This window comes from Dama dama, chromosome 9 (assembly GCF_033118175.1).
Source record: "Dama dama isolate Ldn47 chromosome 9, ASM3311817v1, whole genome shotgun sequence".
Lineage (NCBI taxonomy): Eukaryota > Metazoa > Chordata > Mammalia > Artiodactyla > Cervidae > Dama > Dama dama.
This window is the reverse complement of record NC_083689.1, coordinates 95614722-95627628: the sequence shown is the minus strand read 5'-3', so window position 1 is coordinate 95627628 and position 12907 is coordinate 95614722. Positions and strand designations below refer to the sequence as shown.

General features: G+C 38.2%; 1 protein-coding gene across 1 annotated transcript in view; it reads right to left on the bottom strand.

Annotated features, from left to right (window-relative positions):
* FAM81B (family with sequence similarity 81 member B) overlaps positions 1-12907 on the bottom strand; it is a 58981-nt gene that overhangs the window by 10830 nt on the left and 35244 nt on the right. Inside the window, exon 7 of the mRNA XM_061149501.1 lies at positions 9894-10000. Coding sequence (XP_061005484.1) covers positions 9894-10000 — 107 coding nt within the window. The remainder of the gene's footprint in view (positions 1-9893; positions 10001-12907) is intronic.

The following is a 12907-nucleotide window of genomic DNA, read 5'->3' as shown; positions in this document are numbered from 1 at the left end:
AGGCTCAGCCCCAAGGACCGCATCCCCTACCGCACTGCAAACTGGCCTCCAGTTTTTAATCAAAGACCTCCTGAGATTCTGCATGGTCAACATCGGCCGGGAGGGTCGCGGCCTGACACAGGGCACATGCACCTGACCGGCGCGGGCGGGGACTGGGGCTGGGGACGCGGAGGGCGGAAGGCGCGCGCACCCGACTGGCGCCGGCGGAAACTGAGACTGGGTCCGCGGAGGGGAGGGGGCGCGCCACACCTGGGGAGAGTGCGCCCACCGAGCCCCTGGCTGCCTGGACCGCTCTGACGGGGAAGGCACAGAGAGCAGGCGCAGCTTTTTGTTCCATGCTTTTGTGGAACACCCGAGGGCTGGAACCTCGCGCAGCGTGGGGCGCGCTCCATATAGAGCAGCCGGGAGCCTGAGCAGCGCAGACGGAGAGGGCAGCGTCAGCCCCTCCCCGCCCGGCAGCGCCAGCCCGTCCCCGCGGCGCAAGCCCCTCCCCGCGGAGCGACGGAACTAGCTACCTGAATAAGAGTCCACCTCCGCCCGCCTGTGTCAGGGCGGAAATGAGGCTCTGAAGAGACCGGCAAACAGAGGCCAAATAAACAAAGGGAACCGCTTCAGAAGGGACTGGTGCAACAGATTAAAATCCCTCTAGGAAACATTGACTACACCGGAAGGGGCCTGTAGATATCGAGAAGCGTAAGCTGGAACGAGGAGCTATCTGAAACTGAGCCGAACCCACACTGACCACAACAGCTCCAGAGAAACTCCTAGATATAATTTTACTTTTTTCTCTTTTTTTTATTTTTTTTCTTTCTTTCTTTTTTTCTTTTTTCTTTTTTCTCTTTTATTTTCCTTTAAAATCCCCTATTACTCCCCCATTACTCCTTAACTTTCATTTTCATAGATTTTTACGATTTTTTAATTAGGGAAAATTTTTTTTCCTTTTTTTTTTTTTCTTCTTTTTTCCCCCCTTTTCTCTTCTATTCTCTATTTTTCCTTTTCTCTTATTTGTTTTAAAGTCCTCTAGTACTCCTCTACTACTCCTTAATTTTCATTTTCAATACACTATAACCTTACAAAAAAAAAAAAAAAAGAAGAGAAGCCCTATTTTTAAACCAAACTTCATATATATTTCTAAAATTTTTTTTGTGTGTTTTGGTTTTTGTTTTTAATATAGTATTTTTAAGAGTCTAACCTCTACTCTAGATTTTTAATTTTTGTTTTTCAGTATATGATATAAATTGTGAACATTTAAGAATCCAATATTCAGTTCCCATTTTTATTCAGGAGTGTGTTGATTATTCTCTCCCAATCTTGACTCTCTGTTTTCTACCTCAGAACACCTCTATTTCCTCCTTTCCCCTTCTCTTCCCAATCCAATTCTGTGAATCTTTGTAGGTGACTGGGCTACGGAGAACACTCTGGGAACAGACAGCTGCGTAGATCTGTCTCTCTCCTCTTGAGTCCCCCTTTTCTCGTCCTGCTCATCTCTATCTCCCTCCTCCCCTCCTCTTCTTCATGTAACTCTGTGAACCTCTCTGGGTGTCCCTAACGGGGGAGAATCTTTTTGCCATTAACCTAGAAGTTTTATTATCAGTGCTGTATAGTTGGAGAAGTCCTGAGACTACAGGAAGAATAAAACTGAAATCCAGAGGCAGGAGACTTAAGCCCAAAACCTGAGAACACCAGAAAACTCCTGACTACATGGAACTTTAAGTAATAAGTGACCGTCCAAAAGCCTCCATACCTACACTGAAACCAACCACCACCCAAGACCCAATAAGTTTTAGAGCAAGACATACCACGCAAATTCTCCAGCAACGCAGGAACATAGCCCTGAACGTCAACATACAGGCTGCCCAAGGTCACACCTAACACATAGACCCATCTCAAAACTCATTACTGGGCACTCCATTGCTCTCCAAAGAGAAGAAATCAAGTTCCATGCACCAGAACACCGATGCAAGCTTCCCTAACCAGGAAACCTTGACAAGCCAATTGTCTAACCCCACCTACTGGGTAAAACCTCCACAATAAAAAGGAACCACAGACCTCCAGAATACAGAAAGCCCACTCCAGACACAGCAATCTAAACAAGATGAAAAGGCAGAGAAATACCCAACAGGTAAAGGAACATGAAAAATGTCCACCAAGTCAAACAAAAGAGGAGGAGATAGGGAATCTACCTGAAAAAGAATTTAGAATAATGATAATAAAAATGATCCAAAATCTTGAAAACAAAATGGAGATACAGATAAATAGCCTGGAGACAAAGATTGAAAAGATGCAAGAAATGTTCAATAAAGACCTAGAAGAAATAAAAAAGAGTCAATTAAAAATGAATAATGCAATGAATGAGATCAAAAACACTCTGGAGGAAACCAAGAGTAGAATAACAAGAGACAGAAGATAGGATAAGTGAGGTAGAAGATAAAATGGTGGAAATAAATGAAGCAGAGAGGAAAAAAGAAAAAAGGATCAAAAGAAATGAGGACAACCTCAGGGGCCTCTGGGACAATGTGAAATGCCCCAACATTCGAATCTTAGGAGTCCCAGAAGAAGAAGACAAAAAGAAAGGCCATGAGAAAATACTCGAGGAGATAATAGCTGAAAACTTCCCTAAAATGGGGAAGGAAATAGCCACCCAAGTCCAAGAAACCCAGAGAGTCCCAAACAGGATAAACCCAAGGCGAAACACCCCAAGACACATATTAATCAAATTAACAAAGATCAAACACAAAGAACAAATATTAAAAGCAGCAAGGGAGAAACAACAAATAACACACAAAGGGATTCCCATAAGGATAACAGCTGATCTATCAATAGAAACCCTTCAGGCCAGAAGGGAATGGCAGGACATACTGAAAGTAATGAAAGAGAATAACCTACAACCTAGATTACTGTACCCAGTAAGGATCTCATTCAGATATGAAGGAGAATTCAAAAGCTTTACAGATAAGCAAAAGCTCAGAGAATTCAGCACCACCAAACCAGCTCTTCAACAAATGCTAAAGGATCTTCTCTAAACAGGAAATGCAGAAAGGCTGTATAAACGTGAACCCAAAACAACAGCAAACCCAAATAGGGACCACACCTATCAATAATTACCTTAAATGTAAATGGGTTGAATGCCCCAACCAAAAGACAAAGATTGGCTGAACGGATACAAAAACAAGACCCCTATATATGCTGTCTACAAGAGACCCACCTCAAAACAAGAGACACATACAGACTAAAAGTGAAGGGCTGGAAAAAAATATTTCACGCAAACGGAGACCAAAAGAAAGCAGGAGTCGCAATACTCATATCAGATAAAATAGACTTTCAAATAAAGGATGTGAAAAGAGACAAAGAAGGACACTACATAATGATCAAAGGATCAATCCAAAAACAAGATATAACAATTATATATGCACCCAACATAGGAGCACTGCAATATGTATGGCAAACGCTAATGAGTATGAAAGAGGAAATTAATAGTAACACAATAATAGTGGGAGACTTTAATACCCCACTCACAACTATGGATAGATGAACTAAACAGAAAATTAACAAGGAAACACAAACCTTAAATGACACAATGGACCAGCTAGACCTAATTGATATCTATAGGACATTTCACACCAAAACAATCAACTTCACCTTTTTCTCGAGTGCACACGGAACCTTCTCCAGAATAGATCACATCCTGGGCCACAAATCTGGTCTTGGAAAATTCAAAAAAATTGAAATCATTCCAGTCATCTTTTCTGACCACAGTGCAGTAAGATTAGATCTCAATTACAGGAAAAAAAAATTGTTAAAAATTCAAACATATGGAGGCTAAATAACATGCTTCTGAATAACCAACAAATCATAAAAGAAATCAAAATATGTATAGAAATGAATGAAAATGAAAACACAACAACCCAAAACCTATGGGATACTGTAAAAGCAGTGCTAAGGGGAAGGTTCATAGCATTACAGGCTTACATCAAGAAACAAGAAAAAAGCCAAATAAATAACCTAACTCTACACCTAAAGCAATTAGAGAAGGAAGAAATGAAGAACCCCAGGGTTAGCAGAAGGAAAGAAATCTTAAAAATCAGGGCAGAAATAAATGCAAAAGAAACTAAAGAGACCATAGCAAAAATCAACAAAACTAAAAGCTGGTTTTTTGAAAAAATAAACAAAATTGACAAACCATTAGCAAGACTTATTAAGAAACAAAGAGAGAAGAACCAAATTAACAAAATTAGAAATGAAAATGGAGAGATCACAACAGACAACACTGAAATACAAAGGATCATAAGAGACTACTACCAGCAGCTCTATGCCAATAAAATGGACAACTTGGAAGAAATGGACAAATTCTTAGAAAAGTATAACTTTCCAAAACTGAACCAGGAAGAAATAGAAGATCTTAACAGACCCATCACAAGCAAGGAAATCAAAACTGTAATCAAAAATCTTCCAGCAAACAAAAGCCCAGGACCAGATGGCTTCACAGCTGAATTCTACCAAAAATTTAGAGAAGAGCTAACACCTATCTTACTCAAACTCTTCCAGAAAATTGCAGATGAAGGTAAACTTCCAAACTCATTCTATGAGGCCACCATCACCCTAATTCCAAAACCAGACAAAGATGCCACAAAAAAAGAAAACTACAGGCCAATATCACTGATGAACATAGATGCAAAAATCCTCAACAAAATTCTAGCAAACAGAATCCAACAACATATTAAAAAAATCATACACCAGGACCAAGTGGGCTTTATCCCAGGAATGCAAGGATTCTTTAATATCTGCAAATCAATCAATGTAATACACCACATTAACAAATTGAAAGATAAAAACCATATGATTATCTCAATAGATGCAGAGAAAGCCTTTGACAAAATTCAACACTCATTTATGATTAAAACTCTCCAAAAAGCAGGAATAGAAGGAACATACCTCAACATAATAAAAGCTATATATGACAAACCCACAGCAAGCATCACTCTCAATGGTGAAAAACTGAAAGCATTTCCCCTGAAATCAGGAACAAGACAAGGGTGCCCACTCTCACCACTACTATTCAACATAGTGTTGGAAGTTTTGGCCACAGCAATCAGAGCAGAAAAAGAAGTAAAAGGAATCCGGATAGGAAAAGAAGAAGTCAAACTCTCGCTGTTTGCAAATGACATGATCCTCTACATAGAAAACCCTAAAGACTCTTCGAGAAAATTACTAGAGCTAATCAATGAATATAGTAAAGTTGCAGGATATAAAATTAACACACAGAAATCCCTTGCATTCCTATATACTAACAATGAAAAAACAGAAAGAGAAATTAAGGAAACAATACCATTCACCATTGCAACAAAAAGAATAAAATACTTAGGAGTATATCTACCTAAAGAAACAAAAGACCTATACATAGAAAACTATAAAACACTGATGAAAGAAATCAAAGAGGACACAAACAGATGGAGAAACATACGGTGCTCATGGATTGGAAGAATCAATGTTATCAAAATGGCTATTCTACCCAAAGCAATCTATAGATTCAATGCAATCCCTATCAAGCTACCAACGGTATTTTTCACAGAACTAGACCAAAGAATTTCACAATTTGTATGGAAATACAAAAAACCTCGAATAGCCAAAGTAATCTTGAGAAAGAAGAATGGAGCTGGAGGAATCAACCTGCCTGACTTTAGACTCTACTACAAAGCCACAGTCATCAAGACAGTATGGTACTGGCACAAAGACAGAAATATAGATCAATGGAACAGAATAGAAAGCCCAGAGACAAACCCACGAACCTATCGACACCTTATCTTTGACAAAGGAGGCAAGGATATACAATGGAAAAAAGACAACTCTTTAACAAGTGGTGCTGGGAAAACTGGTCAACCACTTGTAAAAGAATGAAACTAGAACACTTTCTAACACCATACACAAAAATAAACTCAAAATGGATTAAAGATCTAAATGTAAGACCAGAAACTATAAAACTCCTAGAGGAGAACATAGGCAAAACACTCTCCGACATAAATCAAAGCAAGATCCTCTATGACCCACCTCCCAGAATATTGGAAATAAAAGCAAAACTAAACAAATGGGACCTAATGAAACTTAAAAGCTTTTGCACTACAAAGGAAACTATAAGTAAGGTGAAAAGACAGCCCTCAGATTGGGAGAAAATAATAGCAAATGAAGAAACAGACAAAGGATTAATCTCAAAAATATACAAGCAACTCCTGCAGCTCAATTCCAGAAAAATAAATGACCCAATCAAAAAATGGGCCAAAGACCTAAACAGACATTTCTCCAAAGAAGACATACAGATGGCTAACAAACACATGAAAAGAGGCTCAACATCACTCATTATCAGAGAAATGCAAATCAAAACCACAATGAGGTACCGTTACACGCCAGTCAGGATGGCTGCTATCCAAAAGTCTACAAGCAATAAATGCTGGAGAGGGTGTGGAGAAAGGGGAACCCTCTTACACTGTTGGTGGGAATGCACACTAGTACAGCCACTATGGAAAACAGTGTGGAGATTTCTTAAAAAACTGGAAATAGAACTGCCATATGACCCAGCAATCCCACTTCTGGGCATACACACTGAGGAAACCAGATTTGAAAGAGACACGTGCACCTCAATGTTCATCGCAGCACTGTTTATAATAGCCAGGACATGGAAGCAACCTAGATGCCCATCAGCAGATGAATGGATAAGGAAGCTGTGGTACATATACACCATGGAATATTACTCAGCCGTTAAAAAGAATTCATTTGAATCAGTCCTAATGAGATGGATGAAACTGGAGCCCATTATACAGAGTGAAGTAAGCCAGAAAGATAAAGAACATTACAGCATACTAACACATATATATGGAATTTAGAAAGATGGTAACGATAACCCTATATGCAAAACAGAAAAAGAGACACAGAAGTACAGAACAGACTTTTGAACTCTGTGGGAGAAGGTGAGGGTGGGATGTTTTGAAAGAACAGCATGTATATTTTCTATGGTGAGACAGATCACCAGCCCAGGTGGGATGCATGAGACAAATGCTTGGGCCTGGTGCACTGGGAAGGCCCAGAGGAATCGGGTAGAGTGGGAGGTGGGAGGGGGGATTGGGATGGGGAATACCTGTAACTCTATGGCTGATTCATATCAATGTATGACAAAACCCACTGAAATGTTGTGAAGTAATTAGCCTCCAACTAATAAAAAAAAAAAAAAATTAAAAAAAAAAAAAAAAGAATGCTAGAATAATATTCACTGATCTAGAGAGATACCAACATATACCGGGAAAAAAAAGTTATTGAGTAATGTGTATAGGATTTATTTTAAAAACCCATGTTCTCTCATATATAATCTATGCTAAACACATATTATATAGTGTATACATAAAATCTCCCTTTTCTGTTACATGTTTATATCGACAAGGGAGAACGTGAGGAAAATTACATCCCTGGTGTTTGCACTGGTTACGTTAGGAAGCCTGAATGGTGACCTCTATTTTTATCTTTACCTTATTTTATTTGTTGCAATGATGCATGCTACTTTTTAATTTAAAAAATTAGTGGAGAAATTTTAAATAAAAGTCTATTTTGTAATTGAATTATAGACTAATAAGTATTTGCCAGGGGAAAAGTCTGGTTTATAAACTATTAAGTACAGTAATACTAATGAAATTTTAAGACTTCATTATTTCAAGTGAGAAAGGATTCCAGTTTATACTATTACAAAAGTGTCCAGATTCAGATTTAACTTTTAGATGATTCATCTATAAGCTGATTTCCCACAGGACTGAAGGTGGAAAAAGTAGGCAACAACATCAGTGAAGGAGTCATCCCTAGATCTCAAACATTTACTTTCCCCCTCTTTTTGGTTTGTTAATATTCTTGACCGCTTTAAGCCAGTCTTCCACTCCAGATAATAAGTTCCTTTTCTCCCCCAATAAAATCCATTCTTAAACTGTACTTCTAGAAACAGTTTACTTTTCTATTTCTCCTATGGACACTTTATCTTAATTCTAAACTAAAGGGATTAGATCAAACATGACATAGATATTTACTGAGCACCCTCATTGTTCTAGAATTTAAGAACCTAGACAAGCATTTTTAGAGAATGGAGAAAGTAGGTATTTTCTTTTTACCCAAGACACTTATTTCTCTTTGAGTTTTAGTGGTGACCACTGGTGGTTCAAATGTAAAGATCTGTCTGCAATGTGGGATACCCAATTTTGAGCCATGAGTCTGGGAAGATGCTCTGGAGAAGGGAAAGGCAACCCACTCCAGTGGCAACCCAACTCCAGTCTATAGAGTTGTAGAGTCGGACATGACTGAAGCGACTTAGCACACACTGTTTCATTGTTAGCTTCAAGTCTTAGAGGTACAAGAATATACTGGTACATTTTATAGTCGGTGGCACTTAGATTTAATGAAATATGGTGGAGATGGAGAAAAATGGAGAGAAGGTATATTCATAATTATGATTTGACCAAGACATTAAACTCAAGTGATGTGGGGCAGAGAGGAGAAAGAACAAGAATAGAAAAAGAACAGGAATAGAAGGGCAGAGCCTCTTGATGGAAGTGAAAGAGGAGAGTGAAAAAGCTGACTTAAAACTCAGCATTCAAAAAATGAAGATTATGGCATTCAGTCCCATCACTTCATGGCAAATAGATGGGGAAACAGTGGAAACAGTAACAGACTTTATTTTCTTGGGCTCCAAAATCATTGCATACAGTGACTGCAGCTATGAAACTGAAAGACACTTGCTTCTTGGAAGAAAAGCTATGACAAACCTAGATAGCATATTAAAAAGCAGAGACATCACTTTGCTGACAAAAGTCCATATAATCAAAGCTATGGTTTTTCCAGTAGTCATGTATGGATATGAGAGTTGGACCATAATGAAGGCTGAGCACCAAAGAATTGATGCTTTTGAATTGTGGTGCTGGAGAAGACTCTTGAGAGTCCCTTGGACATCTAGAAGATCAAATCAGTCAATCGTAAAAGAAATTAACTCAGAATATTCATTGGAAGGACTGATGCTAAAGCTTCACTACTTTGGCCACCTAATGTGAAGAGCTGACTCGCTGGAAAAGACCCTGATGCTGGGAAAGACTGAGGGCAGGAAAGAGAAGAGAAGACAGAGGACAAGGTAGTTGGATGACATCACTGACTCAATGGACATGAGTTTTAGCAAACTCTGGGAGATATAGAAGGACAGGGCAGCCTGGCATGCTGCAGTCCATGGGTTCTCAGAGTCAGACCAGACTGAGTGACTCAACAACAAGGAGGTATCACCTAAGCACCTAGAATTTCCTTTGCTGGTACTATGATGCCAGGAAATGGTGGTTATTTAAATAAGAAAGGAGTTGAGGATAAAGAGGCCAATAATTTGAATGTGGAGTCTTGTCTCCTTTATTGCTTTCTCCATTGTACAAGGGAAAACTCAGTGTAATGTGGGATTACAAATAGTATTCAGATAGGGATACTGAAAAGAAGCAAGCAGAGGGTCTTAGAAGAAATCTTAAAGGAAAAGCTAATGAGTCAAACTTAAAAAAATTATTTGATAACTTCATGGAATCTCTGTATATTCAGTTGTGCTTTACACTGAGGCATTTTAGTGTACAGTTGATAAGTTAAAATTATACTCTTATCAGAAAGTGTCATTCCAGTTTCGATTATGCAAATGACAATGGCAAATTAATATGCATAGTTCTTCTATTAAAATATGGTATGAATCCCTTTAGTATAAAATATTCTCTGCACATCAGTGTGTTGCTTTATTGCTTGGCCAGGTTCAAATTCCTGGAATAGGATTTTATCTAGTGCTAATGCTTTCATTAGGCAAAACCCTTTGGAATGCATTAAACAGAATTAAAAATCTTCCATTCACTTACTTGAACTCCAAAAGGTTCATTTCGTGGCGATAATCCCCCTGGACCATCTTTAAACTTGAGATTTGCTCAGAACTGGAAGCCTCTATGTTTTCTAAGAGCTGCATTACCTAATGAAAGTACAAAAGGGAACTTTTTTGTGGGTGAACAAAACCACTAGCACTTACATTCATTATACTTTATTCCTAAAGGAGCCCGGAATAAAGACTTGAGCCTAAAGCATGTTTGCATTTGAAAATGATTTTTGTCAAAGGAATGATTCAACAGTTTTAACACTACTTTCAGGGAAAGAACAATGGGGGCGTGTTCCATTCTGCTGTCTATAATAATCTTTTTGATAAGAAACGATCTAATGATATAACAAAAGCATGCTATTAACCTTGGTTTATCAGTTTGTTGGTTGGATTGTTGCTTTATTTCCTCTCTCCAGTTACAGTGTAAGCCACTCTATCTTCTACCACCATTATATCCTCAGGACACATTAGATGACCACTGGTACAGGCTCACTAAATGCTCTTGAATAAATGCTGCAATGCATAACTGGCTCTGCAAAGAAAACACCTGAGTGGTCTAAGATCAGGCCTCAGGAATTTCTAGGTAGAATTCTGACATGAGCACAAATAAATTCCAAGTGAAATAACTTAGGACATTTTAAACATAGGATCTGCTCACTTAGCAACTTTCAAATATGCAACTCAGTACTATTAACCATAGTCATTATGCTGTCCATTACATCACAAGACATTTATTTTTATAAACTCTCTTGATTTAGTAAAATAGGAATGCTGCTGTGTTAGTTGATCAATTGTGTCCAACTCTTTGCAACCCCGTGAACTGTTGCCTGCCAGGCTCCTCTGTCCATGGGATTCTCCAGGCAAGAATACTGGAGTGGGTAGCCATTTCCTTCTCCAGGGGATCTTCCTGACCCAGGGATTGAACCTGGATCTCCTCTACTGCAGGCAGATTCTTTACAGTCTGAGTCACCAGGAAAAAGATTTATTGAGAAAGTTTATTTCGTCCATGAGAGGAGAAACACTGGGGACATTTCTGTTGAAGTCAGGAACAAGACCAGGATGCCCTCTGTCCCTGCTTTATTATTTAATATTGTACCAGAGTTATTATTCAAAACACTTAGAGAAAAGAAATTATATATATGAAAATGGAAAAAGGTGAGGCCAAATGATTTTTACTTACAAATCATATGATTGTGTGTCTGGAAAAACCAAAGACCAACTGAAAAATTGCTATAATCAAGAAGACAATTCACTAATTATAAAATTAATACAGCCTTTATAATACACAACTAACAAGTAGTTAGAAGATATAATAAATGCCCCATTACAATTAACTAAAGAAAAGGATGAAGTCTCAAAATATATTTAAGATAATGACAAATCTACATGAGGAAAATTTGAAACCACTCCTGAAGGATATAAAAGCAAACCTGAACAAATGGAAAGTACCCTATGTTCTTGGATAAAACACTCAGCATTATGACTATGTCAGTTCTAAAGTTAATTTATAAATTTTACATGATTTCAATTTAATTAAAGCAGAGTTATTTGTCAATTTACTTGCTGGACCTAGACAGGCTAATCTTAAAATCATCTGCAAAAGCAATTATCACTAGGAAAAGGAAACAAAGAAACAGTGGAGAGACTAGCCCTATCAGATATTAAAAACACTACAAGGTCTCAATAATTAAAATGATAATGAAGGCAATCCTATTTTAGAAAAAAAATTCCAAAATGAATCAAGAATTTGAATATAAATAATAAAGCCCTGAAAGTGTTAGAAGAAAATATAAGCAATTCTGTCAAGCCTTTGTGTGAGAAAGCTCTAACTGTGACTTAAAATCTCAGAAGCCACATACACATATAAAAAGAAGACTGATAAATTCAGCTATAAATAGAGACCATGTACAAACCAAAAGTCGAAAGACACATGAAAAACTGGAAAAATATATTTGCAGCTCACACTATAGGGAATCAACTCACCTTGCTAACATACAAAGAGCTCCTGGAAATTGAAAGAGAACAATAGCCCAATAGAGAAGTGGATAAAAGATATGAACAGGTAGCTCACTGGAAAAGAAGTACAACTAGCTCTTAAATAAATGAAAACATGTAATAAGAAAGGCTAATTAAAACAGAGATGTCTTGTCCTTTAAGAAAGGTAAAATTCAAGAGTCAAACAACACTCAGTGGTGAGGCAATGGGGATATAGGACATTTTATATATTGCTGGTGGGTATGCAATATGGTAAAAACTCTGCAAAGAGCAAAATCTTTCAAGAGAACAAGCACAGTACCTTTGACCCCACAAGCTCACTTCTGGGTATTTATTCTACAGACATACAAAATGACATAAGTGCAAGGTTACACACTGTAGCATTGTTTGAAAGAGCAAATTAGTGAAAAGAATCCGAATGTTGATCCATGAGAGACTGATTAAATGAGCTGTTATACACAGAGGAAGAGGACACAGTTGTGAAAAAGAATGAGGAAGCCCTCCATGTACTGATAGGATGGGTCTCTAGGATATGTTTGTTTAGAAAAAAAAAGGTGCATAGTAATATAATATGTTATCTTCTGTGTAAAAAGGAGGAAATAAGAATATGAATTTGTATTTGCTTCTACCTGTAAAGTCCTGGGTGTTCATTGGAAGGACTGATGTTGAAGCTGAAACTCCAATACTTTGGCCACCTGATGCGAAGAGCTGACTTATTTGAAAAGACCCTGATTCTGGGAAAGATTGAGGGCAGGAGGAGAAGGGGACAACAGAAGATGAGATGGTTGGATGGCATCACCGACTCGAAGGACATGGGTTTGGGTAGAGTCCGGGAGTTGGTGATGGACAGGGAGGCCTGACGTTCTGCAGTTCATGATGTTGCAAAGAGTCAGACACGATTGAGCGCCTGAAATGAACTGAACTGAACTACCTGTAAAGGAATATGGAAAGGATTCATAATAGTCTAGTAAAAATGGTTCCCTGTGAGTAGCATGAATGGGTGTGATT